Source organism: Triturus cristatus, chromosome 3_2 (genome assembly GCF_964204655.1).
Source record: "Triturus cristatus chromosome 3_2, aTriCri1.1, whole genome shotgun sequence".
NCBI lineage: Eukaryota > Metazoa > Chordata > Amphibia > Caudata > Salamandridae > Triturus > Triturus cristatus.
The window spans coordinates 682,402,393-682,421,645 of NC_140584.1; the positions used below are offsets into that span (position 1 = coordinate 682,402,393).

Consider the following 19,253-nt stretch of genomic DNA (forward strand, 5'->3'; position numbering starts at 1 on the left):
GGCAGAAGGGAAAGATTCAAAGTTATCATACTATAAAAGGAAGGCACTGTATGACATGTAACATGGGGATGTACTTTGGAACACGTAAGAGTACATAGTTATGGGGTGGGGTATTATTTACCTTTTCGGAGTTGGGGAGGTAAGTAGTTTTCCAACCCATAGACTGGAGGATTAGGGAAGAGAGAGGTAGGGGGTGACAGTTAAATCCAACACTTGGATTTGTTTATATTCATACTATACCAGACACTGTTGAAGCAGATGTGGATAAACTATGTTTGAAGCTGAGGCAACATTACATTGGGAGATGGTTATGAGATTCCCAGACAAAAGATAGACCTGGAAGTGACGGACTTGAAATTTTATGATGAAACATCAACAGGCTAGCTAATAAAATTAAGAGAGGAGTGGTGGTGCAGGATATCTGCAGGCTGGCCACAGACTTAGTTCTATTGCAAGAAACGCACCCGATGGTTTCCGCTTGTAAATGTCTCAACAGGGGATAATATATAACACTGGCACTCGCAGGATTTTTAAGGGTCTTGAGAGGGGTAGCCATTTTGATAAGAAAGAACCTCCTATTTGCTGGTGGTGGGGTAGACGTATATGCTAAACGTATATTCTAAACGTATATGTACCACCCATATTTCAGAAGAAGGTTTTTTATAAATCAGACCCCATATAACTAGATCAGACCTCACTATACATATAATGGGAAGCGATTTTGATGATGTAATGGATTAGAGACAGGAAGCTGTCTCCTATAGCATCCCCAAGTACATTCATCGCACAATTTACCCATGCAATGGGCCTGGAGGATGGCTGGAGGCTTAAGCATCCTTCAGACAGGTAATTCTAATTTTTTAGGGGGGCGGGGCTCAGGTCTTTCTCCTGCCCAGACTACATGTTTATTCCAATGGACGAGGCTGTAATGATTAGAGAGTTGGAGTATTTTGCCAGAGGCATATGTAATCACTCTCCTCTTAGAATTATACTAGTTCAGAAGAGAGTATTTGAGAAGCAGGTTCAGAGGCTTGATGCTTAGGAATTGCAAAACAAGGAAACAATTAGAGGGCTCCAAGTAGATTCCACATTATAATTCACAGAGAATCTGGGTAGGGTACACTCAGCCACAATATTGTGGAAAGCGTTTAAAGCTTTTTTGGTCCCAACTTCTGTAAAAGGGTAACATTGCTTTATGGTTCATCAGTGGTATCTGTGAGGGTAAATATGGTGCTCTCTGAACCACTTAAGCTAGAATGTGACACTAGGCAGGAATGCCCGCTTCCTCCCCTGGTGTTTGTCCTCTGTATAGAACCTCTGGCCTGTTGGGTTAGACTAAGAGCGGATATAACAGGATATCCCAAATTTAAAGTAGCGCTTAAAAAGATCTCACTTTATATGGGTAGCATTTAACTCTGCCTCTCAAGTCTCAGAATGTTGATCCCGGCTACCCTGTTGGTGTTTGAGTGCTTCGAGAAATGCTCAGGATACCAAATTATTGGGAATAAATCCACATTGTATAAATAGGCGACTGGGGAGGGTTAAAGGATACAAGATATAACTTAACCGGAGACAAGTTCAAACATCTGGGTATTGAAATAACGATGATTAAATGTAACTTTTTGGCTAATAACCTAGAAGTGGTCATGCAAGGCTTTCAGGTAGACTTGGAGAGGTGGCGGAAACTGCCATTATCAATGATTGTTAAAACCTCGATCTTCAAAGTTATCACTCTGCTGAAACTGTTGTACACGCTGTAAAATACAACTTTTTGTGATTGCTTACTCTTACCTTGACAGGATTGTGAAAATTGTACGCGCACCCCTGTGCGATATAGGCACTCCCAAGATTGCTATACAGATACTGTGCAGCTCAGTCTGTAATGGCAGGATAGAGCTCCTAGAGATAAGGGCTCATTACTCGACCTCCTAACTCCAGACTGTTAATGAATGGAGTTTCGTCCTGTTAAATGACCTGATGCTACAATTGGATGAAATCCAAATGGAGGCTCATACATATGCCCAGTACTTATATCACAAGATAAATCAGAAGAAATGTTAGAACCCACCTGAATGAACCCTAATAGTTGGGATAATGCCACAAAATATTCCGGCTGGCAAGAGAAAGACACATCATTATAGAAAGGGAAGATGTTGAGGGAAATAAGGCTATAAAGAGTGGGACATTATAGTAATTTCCAAAATGGGAAATTAAATACAGTACACAAGACTTTAATCTTTTGAGGAACTAAAGGATGAGTACGAGCTGGCACACATTCAGAATTATAAATATTTACAGCTAGTACATGCCCTGGCAGCTGAAAATATAGAATGGATGGTGGTAACAGACTGTTGCCCTTTGGAAGGCAAGATATGTATGGAAAAGATATCGAACAAATGGTCACACGGATATACTGAACCCTCATTAAAAACATGCAGGACATCCTAGAGAAAGTAAGGAAGTTGTGGAGTGGGATGTTGGACCTTTAGAAGATATTGATTGAGAAGCTGCCTTTATGCACCCCAGAGAGGTAACTATTAAAAGAAGACTAAGATTAATCCAGTTAAAATTCCTGCATACAATATATTATAATAAAAGTAGATTGTTCAAGATGGGTATGGCACAGACCCCCCCACTTGTATTAGATGCAAACTAGTTGAAGGAATGTTTACACATATGATCTGGAAGTTCACAGCCATCATTGAGTACAGGAGAGAAATAATTTCTGAATAAGGGGCAATATTAGAAACTGACATACCACTCCCCTCCATTATATCATACTGGGCATATCAAAGGAGATCGACCTCTCAAGGTCCAAGGTGTTGTTTAGTGCACTGGTTTTTATAATAGCTAAAAGAGATATAGCAAAAATGTGGTGTAATAGGCAAGCTTGTACTAAACTAATGTGGCAAATGGGCATGAATATATGTATGGAAGCTGAAAGAATGGTGTATGAAGGAAGAGGATGTCCATAGAACATTGGGATGGTGTGAGGGGTGTTGAGAACCTACTATGAGCTGGACTTGGAGGTGCACTCGCCATCAAGCAGTAGACCTGTATTTACGCAGCGGAGTGATCGCAATGATCTGGGAGAAGGGGGGAACTACGAGTACCAGTGCGCTTGAGTTGGAACAGGGAAAGATGCAGGTGAATAATGCTTTACTGATGATCGACCACGTCGAGTAAAAATCTGCACTGGGTATTGATGATGTTATGTAACACTGTGGATGCAAATTCTGTTATGTTGAAAAAGGAATAACGTTTTTTTGTTTTAAGAAGTGCCCCCTAATGAATGTCATACTCTTAGTTTGTCAAAGATGAGTAGTTGGCTGTTTTGGAACAGATTGCTCATTATAATGAGGTCCACTGCACAGTAGTAAAGTAGCCGAAAAGTAGGTGAGGAAGCATCACCATCTTGGACAAAGCAATGTGGCCCATGACCAAGAGCAGGAGAAATCTCCAAAATATAACTTGATTCCTCGAGGCCGATCTTGCTTTGGTGAGGATTCCAACAAGGAGATCTTGAGACACGTGGAAGATACTGATCACCAGGTATGGGAAAGATGTGCCTCCCAGTTGAGTGCCCCATTACCCATAAACAGCTGTACAGCAGTAGGTTCCAGGTGGAAAGCAAGCAGACATACTTTTGACCAATTGACATGGACCCCGGAGTCTTTACCTAAATGCCTGGAGGGCATGGATTATATCACTATGATCCATGTTAATATTCCTTATATAGATTAGCATATCATCTACATATAATAATAATAATAAAGCAATTTACGAAGCACGTGGCTGCTTCAGCAGAAGCGTACCAGTGCTCACCAGGTCGAAACTACCAGAGTGAACAGGGCTAACAGAGGGAGGTAGAACTACCTGGAAACCAAGTTTTAAGATTTATGCGGAGAGCTCTGTCTCAGACTGTTGAAGATCCAATGGGAGGGAGTTCCATAGCTTGGAGGCAAGAACCCTAGAGGGACTGCCCCCAATGCAGGCCTTCTTTTATACCAATATTGCATGGGTTTTGTGTGCTAAAGGTTTATCCCAGTTGCTCAGGTCAAGATTCACCTTGATGACTATGAGCTCCATGGCAATAGAGAAAAGTAGAGGAAATAGAGGGCATACCTGACATTTTCCCCTGTGGACTTTTAAGGAGGAGGCAATGAGCTAGCCAACACAGAAACCTAGCTGTCGGTGCTGCATGAAGTAGCTTAATTATGACCAGTGCTTAATTTGAGCCGGTGGTTTCCGGTGCTCAGGACCAGCACATAATCATCAACACCGGCGCTTTTCATGAGCACCAGTTAAGGACACATTAATTTACACAGAGATTAATTGATTTGCCACGAATCACAAGATGTTGAGCGGACGTCGAGACTCAAGCCTACTTCCCTAGCTCCGAAGTGTGCAGCTCTAGCCCTTACACCACATTCTCTGCCCACTTTCATGGTTAGCAGTTGGCTCTGTTTTAGTCGGCACTAACAGGAGAAATGGGCTAGTGCAAGCTGCCTCCTGACGAGAGCCCTGGCACTTATTTTTTAATAAATTAGCCACTGATCAGAACAATTATTTGTTCACCAAATCCGAATTTAGTCAACAGCCTAACCAGATAGCCGCAGTCCAGTGTGCTGAATGCTTTTTCCTGGCTGAGGACAGGCAGGCCAAACAGGAACAAATCATTGAAGCCTTTTCCATCATTTTGAATGGTCTCCTAATATTTAGAAAAGCGCTTCTCTCTGGGACAACGCTATTTCGATCAGGGGGGACTAAGTCTGGACCTACCAGCAGCATTCACTGAGCTACGATTCTACTGAGAATTTTTTATTCTATATCGAGAATTGCCTGTGACCTATATGAAGAAATGTTACATGGGTCGCACCATGGCTAAAGTATAGATACCAGCAGAGCCTCCCCGAGGGATGTGGTTAATCTTCCCTGCTTAACTCCAGCTTTATACATCAGTGCCAGTTTTGGCACTATTAATTCAGAGTATGCCTGATAAAATTCTAGTGGGAATCCACCAGAGCTCAGCTTTTGCCCATGTCATGCATGGCTTCCCTGATTTCGTGAGCTGTTAAGGGAGCATCTATCTCACCTCTTAATTCATCGGAGACTCGGAGTAGTGGCAGGTAGACTACAAATTCCTTCACCATGGTTTCCGGACTAATGCTAGAATCTCCATATAGTACACTTAAGTATTCTTGAAAAGCCGCAAGGATTTAATTTTGTGTGCCTATGGTAACATCCGGCGCTATGTTGAGTGTGGAGATCTGAGAGTATGAATTTTTTCTTTTAAATAGCCACTCTAGGAGTCTACTCGCTTCGGGGCATATTATCAAGAAACGGCGTTAAAATTATCGCCGCTTTAGCGGCAGAAAACTGCCGCTGAAGCGGCTTGATAATATGCACCTGAGAATTCCCATAGAAGCCCATGTTCCGGTGTCAACATGAGCTTCTATTGGAATCCTCTGCGGCATATTATCAAGCCCATTATCGCCGCTTTAGCGGCAGTTTTCTGCCGCTAAAGCGGCGATAATTTTAACGCTTTGCTTGATAATATACCCCTTCATACCCATCTCTGTGCTCTCTGGCAGTATATGCAGAGTGATCTATACGGCTGAGTTGTTCAAGCAGTGCAGCTTTAAGCTTATCTCATAGGGTGGTATCTAATATTGCTTGTCCTTCATTTCTGAATACAGAGTTCTCAACTGCAGACAGTTCCCTTTTGAGTGTTTTTCCTGCTCCCACTGTGGCATGGATACAACATCCTCTGATCACTAAATTCAATGCGTCCCACTCCACTGTTTGATAACCAAATTTTGGCACGGCCTCTTCTGTAACTTGTGTATCCTCTCAGATAAGGTGACGTCCTCCAACATAGAGCATCGCAACAGGAGAACTCTCCCCCAGTCCAGTCCAATTAACAGTGCGCCATGGTCAGAGAGGTTTCCTCCAAGATAGTTAGCTAGGGTAACAAGGGGGCAGATGGAGTCTGAGCATACATCCAATCTAAGCGGACATGGTAGTCATGTGGCAACGAATGAAATAAACTTTGACCCCAGCACTTGCCCTCTTTATATCTTGTCCGAAAGAGAGCAAGTTGTAGCATTACAAGACTACGCATCTCAGCCCTTCGCCCTTCCATGCAGTGTGCCGCAGGGGGCTTCTTTAAGCCTTACCCTGTTCAATTTGTATATTACACCATTGACTAAACGTATAAAATCATTTGGTTTCTCTGTTATATCTTATGCAGATGATACCCAAATTGTGGTCGCGGTTTCAGGTAACCCCGACCACGGAACCATGCGATTCCACAATCGCATGGAAAAATTGGCGAGTGACTCACCTTCGGAAAAACTGAAATTCTTCTGTTTCGGAAACAATATTTCCTTTAGGTCAGGCAGCTGGTGGCCCCAGGACATGGGTGCCTTGCCAATCCCAGTTGAAAATGTCAGTCACATGGGTGTCATCTTTGACAATCGATTGACTTTTGACAGTCGGGTTAATCAAATGGCCTTTTTCGTCTTTTATCTTCTAAAATCCTATTAGAAAAATGTAACCCTACATTCGTACAATACTGCAAAAACAGTAATTACTGCCCTAATGCAATCAAAATTGGACTACTGTAACAGATTTTACATCAACATGCAGCAAAAGCCACTAACTTAGCAGCAAACAGTGCGAAATGCTGCAGCATGTCTGGTATTCAGACTACCTAAATATCGCTCAGCTGCCATTGCACCTAACAACTTATACAGGCTACCCATAAAAAAAAGAATTGCCTTCAAGCTTTGTGCTCTGCCATTAAGGCACTGCACAAAATCGGACCTGAATATCTAATTCATTACATTCCCACTAGACCCTTAATATCTATGGCCGCAAAGGTAGACGTTTCGTGGTGTGGACTGCAAAACTGTGGAACTTTCTCCCCCCTCGATCTTAAAGAATTAACCAATCTTTGACAGTTTAGGAAAGCTCTTAAAACATGGCTTTTCACCCATTAAGTCCCTCATATTTTAAACTCCTCTAGATCATATCTTCAGCCCTATTGTTCCTTGCAAGGCAGCGCTAAGACACCCTCGGGTATTCAAGGACTCTACAAAATTAATTAACATCACATAACATTGCTTTAGCCAAGGACCAATGCACTAGCCAGCGGGATAGTCCTATGGCATTGTGTGTCATCGATGCTTGATGGAAGAAAGGGTGAAATCTGTCAAGCCTAATGTCTAGAACTCAATTAAAGTTCCCATCCAGAATCGAGGGTCTACAGACTCAGTGGAAAAACTTCTCAGACTGTTCACTTAAGAAAGCGTTGTGCTTTGAGTTTGGTGCATAGATGCCCCCCAGCAGTACAGGGTCACCATCTAGAATTCCATTTCGTATCTATAATTGTTATGAGTGATTGTAAGGGGTCCCCCATTCTTACTCAGATTGATGTCCCTCTTGGTATAAAAAGAGTAATTTGTGAAGAAGACCTGTCCTCTCCAGTGGTTTTGAAGTCTTTCCCCTTCAGCCACAGTGATATGAGGCTCTTGAAGTAGTGCAATATATGCCCCCATATCTCATACCTCTTGCTAGTAGTTTGCATACATCTAATATCCCAGGTAAGAAGAGATGAGGATAGCTGGTTGCAGCATAAAGGTATTTGGTGAACTGTTCATCCCTGTTAGCCAACACTACCTGCCTAGCAGTTTGTTTATGAAGTAGATGCTGTTGTATCAATGGAGCAGTCAGAAGCCAAAAAGTGTAGTCATTCCCAGCCTGAGAGAGTTACAACAGTAACTTTAATACATAGGGCAGGGGCAAATGGCCTCCCATCCAAACTTTCTTATGAACCTAGTCAACATTATGTGGGGCTGTGGAATGCAGCTTGCAGGTCGCAGAGTCCTACCTATGCCTGAGTGAAATTTAAATTTCATGTAATTTGTGTAATTTGACATCGTTTGTTTTGTGCAATTCCCAAAATTACTCAGTTATGGCACATCGCATAGTTATGCACCATTCACGGCAACAATTTACAGCGAATGCATAGGAAGAACAGGGGACAACTGTTTTTTTGTGTGCACTTTTGTAGCACACAGTGTGTCCTAACAAAAATTGATGGGAGAATGCATTTCACGTTAAAATATAGTGTGAAATGATCGATTTGTATTTCACAGAATTGCGCATAATTTCTCTCAATTTTTCTGAAAGTTCTCTTAATTACGTGAAAGCATATTGCACAAATTTCACATAACCCCTGCCCTGGTGTGCCAATGCAGTTACTTATCTGAGCCATCAAAACTGTTGGATAATAATGCAGGTGGAAAGGGACTAGTCGAACAGATCCAGGTGTCAGGCTCAGCACTAAAGAGGAAAAGGAGGCAGCAGTAAGAGGGAAAGGAGGCAGAGCCCCATTGTCAGCATGAGCAGTGTTAGAGGAATATGCCTCATGTAGATGTCAAACATACAAAGTGGTACAGACAGCACAAAACAATCAACATTAAAAGAAATATGAGGACAAGAAATGTGTCATTTACCCTGCTGGCCAGTAGTTAGGCCCTGCAGAAGAGGAGAACTTCCAGCAGCTAGTTAAACTATGGTGCAATAAGGCCTGTAAGAATGCTAAACAGATGTTCTATATTAGGTTGTCATCAGTTTGTGGAGTCATGCCAGAAAGAGACTCTGAGCGCAATGGAGATTCTTGTGATGCAGAGCTTTTGCTGCTGTAGGATTTGCTTGAGCAGTATCAGTGGCCTCTGCTGTGTCTTTGAATGATGTCACCACCAGAAGGGCCAATTTTATGGCATCTTGGGCTAGTTTTTTCGACAGGTTTGCAAGACAGCTTAGTTGTGAGTCACATTTCTTCCTGGATTTTATGCATTAGCGTTTATTTCCATTTCCTAGAAGCATCCGCTTGCAACAAAGTCCCCCATTGCTTTGCCCAGCACCAGGCCCCATTCTGTAAAAAAAAAATATATATATATATGTGAGGCGTGCCTTGATATTATCTTGAGTTCATCAAGGAATAATTTTATGCCCATGTCTTTCAATATTTGCTTCACTCCTGTATAGAAGGCCCTCTGGTGCTGAACCACAAGAGTGTATAGTCAGGGCAGACTAGGATCTTCTGATTGTCCATTTCAAGGTGGGCAGCCTGCATAGCTGCCCGCAGGATCTCATCTTGAACTTTTAAATGCAGCATCTTGGCAATTATCAGCATAGGCACAGAGCCTGGTGGAGACCTTTGTGCCAGCACTCTTTGGGCACTCTTTATGGAGAAGAAAAGGGAAAGCCTGTAGGGAGTCACGGAGCTTTTGATCCACTTTTCCAGGAAGCCAACTTTGTCCTGCTTTTCCAATCACTCTGGAAGTCCCACAATCCTGAGATAGCTCTGCTGGATGCAGCCCTCCACGCCCTCAGCCTGACCTGCAATAATTGCATGCTGTTTGTCAGTTCATATATCTATCATTGCAATGTGATCACCTGTGGTTGCAGCTCCTTCAGTGTGTGTGCCAACTGTGACACCCTTTCAGCCATTTTCTTGTGGTTCTCCCACAAGAGTACCACACCTGTTGCTACATCATTGATTTTGAATTCGAGCAATGCCCTGGTCATTGCAATCACCTCTGATTTGTCATCTAGTTTGTCATTACCTGTTAGCTAAGACTTAAACATGCTCTTATTTGCCAGGATGGCTGAGTAGCTAGTTTTGTTGATTTGAGCCTTCCCACTTTTACAATGACTCATGCCTCGAAGACACATCTTGGCATTGCACAAAGCAGTCGTGCAAGACCAGGGTAGTAGTGTTGTGGAGGGTCGTAGAGAGAGTAGAGTGTCATAGAGTGGAAGGGTGTAGAGTGGAGTGCTGTAGAGTGTTGTGAAGTGGTGTAAAGCAAACTGGAGTGGTGTGGAGGGTGTTGCTTAGAGTGTTGTGGAGTGACATAGAGTGGAGTAGATTGTTGTATAGTGGAGTGGCATAGAGTGGAGTATATTGTTGTATAGTGGAGTGACATATAGTGTCAGAGTGGTGTTGAGTGGAGTAGTGTGTCATAGAACTGACTGGAGTAAAGTGGCATGGAGTGGCATAGAGGGAGTTGGGAAGAGCATTACAGAGTGGCATAGAGTGGAGTAGAGTGTTGTAGAGTGGAGTGGAATAGAGTTTAATGGAGTATATCGTCAGAGTGGAGTGCTGATGAGGGGAGTAGAGGCATAAAGTATGGTGGGTGCAGAGTAGATTGGCATAGAGTGCTGTGGCGTAGAGTGCAATGGTTTTGAGTAAAGTGGTGTAGAGTGCTTTGGTGTAGAGTAGAGTGATGCAGAGTAGAGTGGAGTGGTACAGTATAGATTGCAGTGGCATAGAGTGCAATGACTTAGAGTGGAGTGGAACAGGGTGGAATAGAGTGACGTAGAGTGCAGTGGCGTAGACTAGATTGTTTCAAAGTAGAGTGAAGTGGTGCAGTGTAAAGTGAAGTGGTGCTGGATAGAGTGCAGAGGTGTAGAGTAGAGGGGTTTGGAGTGCAGTGGCTAGAGTGGTGCAGAGGGCAGTGGTGTAGATTAGAGTGATGGAGAGTGTAGTGGCATAGAGTGCACTGGCATAGAGTGCAGGGGTGCAGAGTAACGTAGAGTTCAGTGGTGGAGAGTGCTGTCTTGCAGAGTAGAGTGTCTTAGAGCGCAGTCATGCAGAGTAGAGTTTCTTAGAGTGCAGTGGCATAGAGTGTTGCAGAGTAGAGTGAGGTAGAGAGAAGTGGCATATAGTACAGCGGTGCAGAGTAGAAAAAGAGAGGCGTAGAGTTCAGTGATGTAGAGCATAAATATGTAGAGTGTTGTAGAGTATAGTGGCGTAGGGTGCAGTGGTGCAGAGTCGTTGGCGTACAGTGCATTGGTTTTAAGTAAAGTGATGTAGATTACATTGGGTAGAGTGCACTGACTTAGGGTAGAGTGGCATAGAGCGCAGTGGCATAGAGTGGTGTAGAGTGCAGTGGTGCATAGTATTGTACAGTACATTGACATAGAGTTAAGTGGTGCTGAATAGAGAGATGTTGAATGCAGTGGCAGAGAGTGCAGTGTTGCAGAATGCAGTGTCGTAGAGTTCAATGTCGTAGAGAGCATTGGTGCAGAGTGCAGTGGCACAGAGAAGAGTGACGCACAGTAGAGTGGCGCAGAGTAGAATAGAGTAGCATAGAGTTCAGTGAAGTAAAGTGCAGTCGCATAGAGTAGAGTGCTGCAGAGTAGAGTATAGTGGCATACAGTGCAGTGGCAAGGAGTGTATTCGTTTTGAGTGCAGTGGTGTAGAGTGCAGTAGTTCAGAGTGCAGGGTGCAGTTGTGTAGAGTGGAATATTGCAGAGTGGAACAGCGTGGTATAGAGCGCAGTGGCATAGAGTAAATTGTTTCAGAGTAGAGTGAAGCGGCGTAGAGTGCAGTGGTATTGGGTAGACTGCCGTAGAGTGCAGTGATGCAGAGTAGATTAGAGTGGCATAGAGTGAATTGGTGTAGAGTGTAGTGGCATACAGTGCATTATGCATAGAGTGCTATAGAGTGGCAGAGAGTGGAGTGGTAGAGATTGCAGTGTTGCAGAGTAGAGTGGCATGGCATAGAGTGTAGCAGTGCAGAGTGGAGTGGTGCAGGTTAGAATGCAGTGGGGAAGAGTGGGGTGATGTAGAGTGGCTTAGAGTGTGGTGGCATAGAATGCGTGGGCATGGAATAGAGTGGTGAAGAATAGAGTGCAATAGCGTAGATGCAGTGGCATAGAGTTCAATGTTAGAGAGTGCAGTGGTGTATAGTAGAGTAGCATAGAATGATTGTCATAGAGCGCATTGGTGTAGAGTAGTGCGGCGTAGAGTACAGTGGTGCTGAGTAGAACAGAGTGGTGCAGAGTGCAGTGACGTAGAGTGCAATGGTATAGAGTGCAGTGGCGCAGAATGTTGCAGAGTAGACTATAGTGGTATAGAGTGCATTGGCTTTGAGTAAATTGGTGTAAAGTGCATTGGCATAGAGTGCAGTGGTTAGAGTAGAGTGCAGTGGGTTAGAGTAAAGAGGTGTAGAGTAGCGCAGAATGGATTCGTGCAGCGTAGATTGCATTGGCGTGGAGTGGCGCAGAGTAGATTATTTCAGAGAAGAGTGAAGTGGCGTAGACTGGAATGGTGCACGGTAGAGTGCAGTGGCATAGAGTGCAGTGACACAGAGTGCAGTGATTCAGAGTAGAGTACACTGGTGTAGAGTGGATAGGTGCATAATGCACTGGCATGGAGTGGTACAGAGTGCATTGGCATGGTGCAGGGTTGCAGAGTGATGCAGAGTGGGTGAAGTGACACAGAGTGGAGTGGCACAGAGTACAATAGCAAGTGTGCAGTGGAGCATAGTAGAATAGAGTGGGGTTGAATGGCGTAGACTAGAGTGCAGTGACGCAGTGCGGAGTGGCGCAAAGTGGAGTGGCATAGTGTGGAGTGGTGGAGAGTAGAGTGCAGTGGAGTGGAGTGGAGTGGTGTAGAGTGGAGTTGAGTAAAGTGGAGTATGCATGGTGTGGTAGCACACTGCTATTACAGACAACATATCTTCATTCGAAATGACCAATACATTTGCTCAGACATACAGTTTTACTGATAAAAGTATACAACGCACAAACGATAATGTGAGGAAATGTCATTACCTAGTGTATTGATATGTTTTGATGGTATTAAAATAGTTGTTTCCAGCACACATCAGAATTACCCCCAGTAGCCAGCATGATTGTCACAGAAATTCTCTCAATTTGAACTCAGAGAAAGAAAAGTAAACACAAAGCTCCCTGGAAGACAAAGCCTGAAATTTGACCTCTGTGTATGAATGTGCAGCAAATGTAACAGATAAGAATTAGATTTAGATGCCTGTTTACAGAAAGGGAGCACTCGGAATAATACTGTGAATAAGGTTAGGGCAACGGAAGGGATGAACTCAAGCTGGACAGCCTAAAGCAAATAAAGCCAGCAAGAACAAACAGGGGCGGCTCCTCCATTGGAGAGGAGGAGCATTGTCCCACTTAAAATTCCGGCCCCCAAAGCCCCAGAGATGAGAAATAAAATGGTACTTTATTACCATTTTATTTTACATCCCCTGTACAGAGCTGTGCGTCAGGACGGAGGCGGGGTTGCTGCTGACTGACAGCAGGGAGGAGGGTGGGCTGTCGAATGCACTGCTTAAAATGCCCATGTTTTTTGGGCAGGCCGTCTTGCGACAGCCAGTCACACATGCACACGTTAAACCTCTCAACCCAGCTGTCCCAAGACAGCTGGGTTGAGAGTAAGTGCAGGCCTCCAGAGTGCTGTGCAGCGCTGAGTGAAGGCACTCCCACCAATCAGGGCGCTGCTCACATGTTCCAGCCAGTATTGGGCAATGGAGTTCCAGTATCCGGTTCCAGTAAAGGAGAGTTCGGAAAGAGAGGACGACGCCGTAGATATGTTTTATTTTAATTTGATTTTTTTCTATAATATTTTGCCCTCCCCCCGTAGATGCCAGCCTCCACTGAATATAAAGCAAGAAAATGTGAGTTACAAACCACAAAGCCAATGGTAAGCAATGGGCTGAATGCATTCCCAGGGAAACGTTCCGAATGCCCCCAAGATCTTGTTAAGCTGGGCTGTCTGGTAGGCTTCGACCTAAAAATGATGTTATTTATCACATACTACAGGATCTGTTTCTCTGGTAGCTAACCAGAGTTGCTCTAATTTGATGAAGTGCACTATATGGGTTTGGCGGGGCATTTGCACATCCTTGCACCAATCTCCTGCCATTTGCATAGTCTTTTTACTGTCAGGCCTCTCATTCCATAACTTACGGTAGGGAACTTTAGTGATTGAGACATCCTTGGAGACATATCGATACGCATTTCATAGCTCCGGCAATGAACACAGCGACCACTTCTGTCATCCAACCACACCCAGGGAGGACCAGTCAGAAGGTCTCCTGTTATCAAACATGCAATAAACGCAATAAACATGCAATAAAAGCAATAAACGTCTGCACAACATGCTAACCCCACCATGTCTCATACAACACAGGCTACAGTAGAAAATGCAATTATCTTTAAAAGACCACATCGGAGACTACTGATTGGGTACCCTTTGCCGCTCAGCTGTCACCATCACAGTGTCCCGGTGATGTTAGCTGTATACCTCAACTGTTGCCTCCGGGGCACGGGGGTCACATATATTGGTATCAGGACCTGCACAGTAGTCTGGCCACTACCAATTGATTTGTGTAACAACAATCTACATCCCTTTAAGAGTGCTTGGTTGTATTATGGTCTTTAAATGTGCCCAGAGACAGTCTGCAGCTCTGCACTACATAGAGCTCAAAATTAATAAATCAAATATCGCCTTGCTCATTCCAGCAGTCTATATTAAAAATACCATTATTTGACAGCCTTAATAAAATCCTAAATATATATTCTCTTCTTTATTCTCTTTCAGGTCAGCTGCAAAATATCTCAGTTTATTCACCTCTACCTGATGGGATGCAACTACTTTTGGATGTTGTGTGAAGGCATTTACTTGCACACTCTTATTGTGGTGGCTGTGTTTGCTGAGAAACAACACTTGATATGGTATTATCTCCTTGGATGGGGTATGTATATTCATTTAATACGTCTTCTGAACTGTTAAAGGGGAACACTGAGGAAAAAACACTCCTACCTTCCAGCACTCTGTTCACCTGATAACATTTCTGTAATTGCCTGAGTTTTTATAAGACGAAAAAGCATTTTTTGAGTTTCCTGATGATCGTTCACAGCTGTCCCATGGTCTTTGGCGACTGACTTGCTGAGACCCTCCCATCGTGGCCACTAGCCTTCTGTCGAATTCACGTCCCTAGGTGAAGACACTGTAAGATGGGATTTAGCAGAGGAAAGGGCTAAAAAGAGTCTACATGTCTTCCAGCTCCACTTGACTTCAACATCACTCCTGGGTCTACACTGATATTGAGTGGAACAGGCGTGAGTAGCTTCTTGCAGACCCACCAGCTGTGAGGGCAGATTTAATAGGGATTTTGAAGTTCATTTTCATCTTCCCTGGGCCTCCAGAGATGAGATAATGGATCCCCAAAACATTAGGCAGGTGGGTGACAGGGAAAATGTTTTAATAAATCATTTTGAATTGAAATTATATTCTCAAAAGAGATTTCTCTTTTGTGTATTTTGTTCATATGTACATTTTTTAGAACTGGCCAGCCGAGCAAAAGTATCAGACACTCTTAAATGGCTTCAAATATTGCTTTCAGGAGGAGCACCCTGGGAATCTTTTACATACCATCCCTCCTTTTGTCAACTGCATGCTGTACGTTTCGTTTGTTTCAGTGCATTTCTCAAACGGTCTAAATATGTGTCCAATTATTAAGCAAATGTCTGTTTGCATTTATTCTGTGTTTTGAGTGTTAGTTTTTCTGCATTCATGTGCTATATGTGTTATGGAGTATATTCCCAGAAACATGAGGCCCTCACATTGTACAACATATTTCCTACTGCCAATCCTCTGTTGTTTTGCTTCAATGGCTTGCTGAATCTGCAGCCAGTCAATTCCCATTCAGTTCTGATACATGCTCTTGAGTGCCTTTAAATGCATAGTCAAGACCAAGGTTTGTTTTCTTAGATATTGTGTGTTTCACTTTCAGAGTCTGAGAAGGTCCCAGACTGAGTCAACACTAAGATCATATTGTACAAGTTTCTCATTAGTGGACGCACTCCCGCCATTTAGAGAATTGTCCTTGATATACGTGGGTGCAATAATCACTCACTAGATGAGGTCAAAGGTATTCCTCAGAGACCAGGTTGTCTACTGATTCCATATGCCTTTCCTAAGTGTTTTATTGTAGATTGCGGGTCCTCAATACTGTGTCAACCTGACACAATGCCCACGCTTCATTTAAATCCATCTAGAGTGTTGATCTGACTAGGTGTCAACGTTGCTTCTTGGCAGTGCATTGTGCTGAGGCCAGCCGGCGTTCTGTGAATCCCACACAGGTAGTCTCAGTTCTTCCATGTTATCCATTGCTTCCAAGCATAATGGGGCCTTGCCTAAAAACCTTGCAAGAGCCCACTGGCACTACCAAGAGTCAGCTCCTCTTCCATTGAATCCTTCCAGTGAAATCCTGTCCTCCTGGTATGAGGCAGCCCGGGCAGAAAATGGTTATTAACCTTTATTCTTAGTTATATTTCATGACACCACCCATTTAATTCCACAAGCGTTACCAAGCTTCTGTTTTGACAACATAGAGAGGACATTGTTGTTTTAATTTATTTAAGGATATTTGTCCATAAAAATTAACAATTTCTTTCGTGCCTGGGAGTTCGGTCTAGGGGCTGGCAGTCCATCTGACTTTATGAAGCTAAATCATATTTTATCTACTCAGTTAACGGTTTCACTAAATTGTTGATATTTCATCCTTCAGAGGGCAGGAGAGTTGAATAATTAACGTGTGAGATCAACCTGTATTACCTGTGCAACAGCGAACATTGTTGTAGCACACCCTAAAATACAATTCAGGTTCTTTCTGTAATTTTCTTGCTCGAAAAATAAAACACCACTAATTTGGAGACCCTTGCTCAGGAGTGTAAGGGGAGGAGAGTTTTTGTTGCTACTTAATCCTGATGATCTGACTAAACCATAAGAAGATAAAAACAATGCATTAGTACCAAAAGTGGCAAGAAGTATGAATTTTGCAGGTATCACGGCTCTAAAACACTCAAATTGTTAACCGCTTTTATGATTAAATTGAGAATGACAAAAAATAAAAAAAGTCCAAAAAAAAGGTCCAACTTTAAAGTAGGATGAAAATAGGAAAAATTACTAAATACATAACATTTTTATTTCAGTGTGTTTAAAGAAAATGTGTAGTTTTGGTCAAAATCTCAATATTGGCATAACGGGCCAGATGTACAACCCATTTTTGCGGCCGCAAACGGGTGATCGCCCCGTTTGCGACAGCAACAAAGGTTCCAGGCATGTACAAATGCTATTTTGTGAGTCACTGACTCGCAAATTAGCATTTGCGACTCTCGCTATGAGGAATGGGCGTCCCTTCCTAATAGCGAGTCACCATGCCATGTACTGTTGTTTTGCAAACATTTTTGTGGTCGAAAACACTCGCAGTTTACCACCTACTTCAAGTAGCTGGTAAACCACCTTTGTGAGTGTATGCGTAAATGAAGCTGAAAAGTTTCATTTTTGTTTTTTAAATGCATCCTGTTTTCTTTTAAGGAAAAGGGGCTGCATTTAAGAAAAAGACCTGCTTTATTTAAAAGCAGACTGATTTGCATATGGCCATGTCTGAACTGGGGTGGTGGAGTGAGCTAAAGTAGGATACTGGATTAAAGCCAGATCAGTTGACTGGGGGTGAGTGTTTGATTTGCTCAAACGCTTCATCCATCATCCCCTTTGGTATCGCTTTGTTCGCCCTAAGTTGGCAGGGTATGCCCAGACATGGGTCCCTTGCTCACTTTGCCACTGGATTCAAGATAGCCTGGCTGATGAGGGTTATGAATCTGAAACCAGTCCCAGGATGCTTGTTTCTGGTCCAGGGAAGACATGGCTTGGCAGTTCGGGCTGGACTGTTCCCATGAGGCACAGGGTCAGACTGATTTGCATATGGCCATGTCTGAACTGGGGTGGTGGAGTGAGCTAAAGAATGATGATGGATTAAACCCAGATCAGTTCACTGGGGGTGAGTGTTTGATTTGCTCAAACGCTCCGTCCATCATCCCCTTTGGTATTGCTTTGTTCACCCTAAGTTGGCAGGGTATGCCCAGACGTGGGTCCCTTGCTCATTTTGCCACTGGATTCAAGATAGCCTGGCTGATGAGGGTTATGAACCCGAAACCGGTCCCAGGATGCTTGTTTCTGTTCCAGGGAAGACATGGCTTGGCAGTTCGGGCTGGACTGTTCCCATGAGGCACAGGGTCAGACTGGTTTGCATATGGCCATGTCTGAACTGGGGTGGTGGAGTGAGCTAAAGAATGATGATGGATTAAACCCAGATCAGTTGACTGGGGTGAGTGTTTGATTTGCTCAAACGCTCCGTCCATCATCCCCTTTGGTATCGCTTTATTTAAAAAGCAGTCCCAGACATGGTGGTCTACTGACCCCAGCAGGCGACCATAAACACACAATTGACCCTACACACGAAAACCACAAATAATCTGTTTGTAAAGGCAATTGTGCATCATGTTGTGAGAACAGAACAGAATATGAGTAAATAGTTTCCCAAATGAAAAGACCAGACAATCGTATTTTTGATGGTAGAAAAACGTTGTCCTTTTTTATTCCAAAAACGTCATTCTTTATAATACACAACAGAATTGCTTGCCAACGCGTTTCGTCCCTCATGGGACCTCTTCAGGGCTCAAAAGATTCCTTATCTGCTGTGTTTGTTTTAAAAGTTCAAATGCGGTGTTTGGATCAGCAAATGGTATAGTCTATGGTTTATCGTGTTCCTGATGTTATTATTGCATCTTTATGAGCGAGAGGCATCAGCAAGTCACCATGTAATTAATCATCTAAATATAATGATTTCTAGCAAGGTCTATGTCTAAGTACTCACGGGAATATGTATCTTCCTCCGCGCTTGTGCGGGCATCCGGCTCCATAAAGTTGCAGCTGGCTACCATCCCTGGGAGTGCTAGCCATTCCCAATGGGATCGCAAATTGCGCTTGCCTCATAAATATTGATGAGGCATGCAATTTGCAACCCCATTGGGAATCGTAAATAGTGTCTGAGACACTGTTGGACATTGCATTTTGCGACTTGCAAATTGCGAGTCGCAAAGCAATTTGCAAGTCAGCAAGTCCAATTGTCGTACATCTGGCCCTACGTCTTTTAAGTTATGTAACATTGCACTTTACATACTGGTGTATTTGACATTATCAGATGCCATCGTCCATTTTATTTCTACACCATGTCTGCAAATTTCAGGTTGTGTCTACTAACTGTGGCGGTGTTTAAAATCCTACAGTGCTGCTCTCATTTGCCGAAATTCACCCATAACTACAAATAGTCTTTACAGAGAAGGAAATTCCATCACTGAATTCTATCACTCCCTCCTAAAATCGGAGGGTCCCTTTCCACCCAGATATTAATTAGGCCAAAACTAACAAGTGATTGCTTCCCTTTTGGAATTGCCTGGTGGGCACACACTCCCAATTTCAATACCTTTTCACTTTACATTCGCCAAAATGGTCTCCACTTCTAATCTGAATATTGGCATTCCTATGGTATTGCATTCCTATGATAGTAGTCCCCATTT

The 19,253-nt window shown here is 43.4% G+C and overlaps 1 protein-coding gene across 1 annotated transcript in view; it reads left to right on the forward strand.

The window, feature by feature from the left end:
- Positions 1-19,253, forward strand: part of CALCRL (calcitonin receptor like receptor) — a 321,773-nt gene that overhangs the window by 192,674 nt on the left and 109,846 nt on the right. Inside the window, exon 8 of the mRNA XM_085648706.1 lies at positions 14,431-14,584. Within this exon, the coding sequence (XP_085504832.1) occupies positions 14,431-14,584 (154 nt within the window). The remainder of the gene's footprint in view (positions 1-14,430; positions 14,585-19,253) is intronic.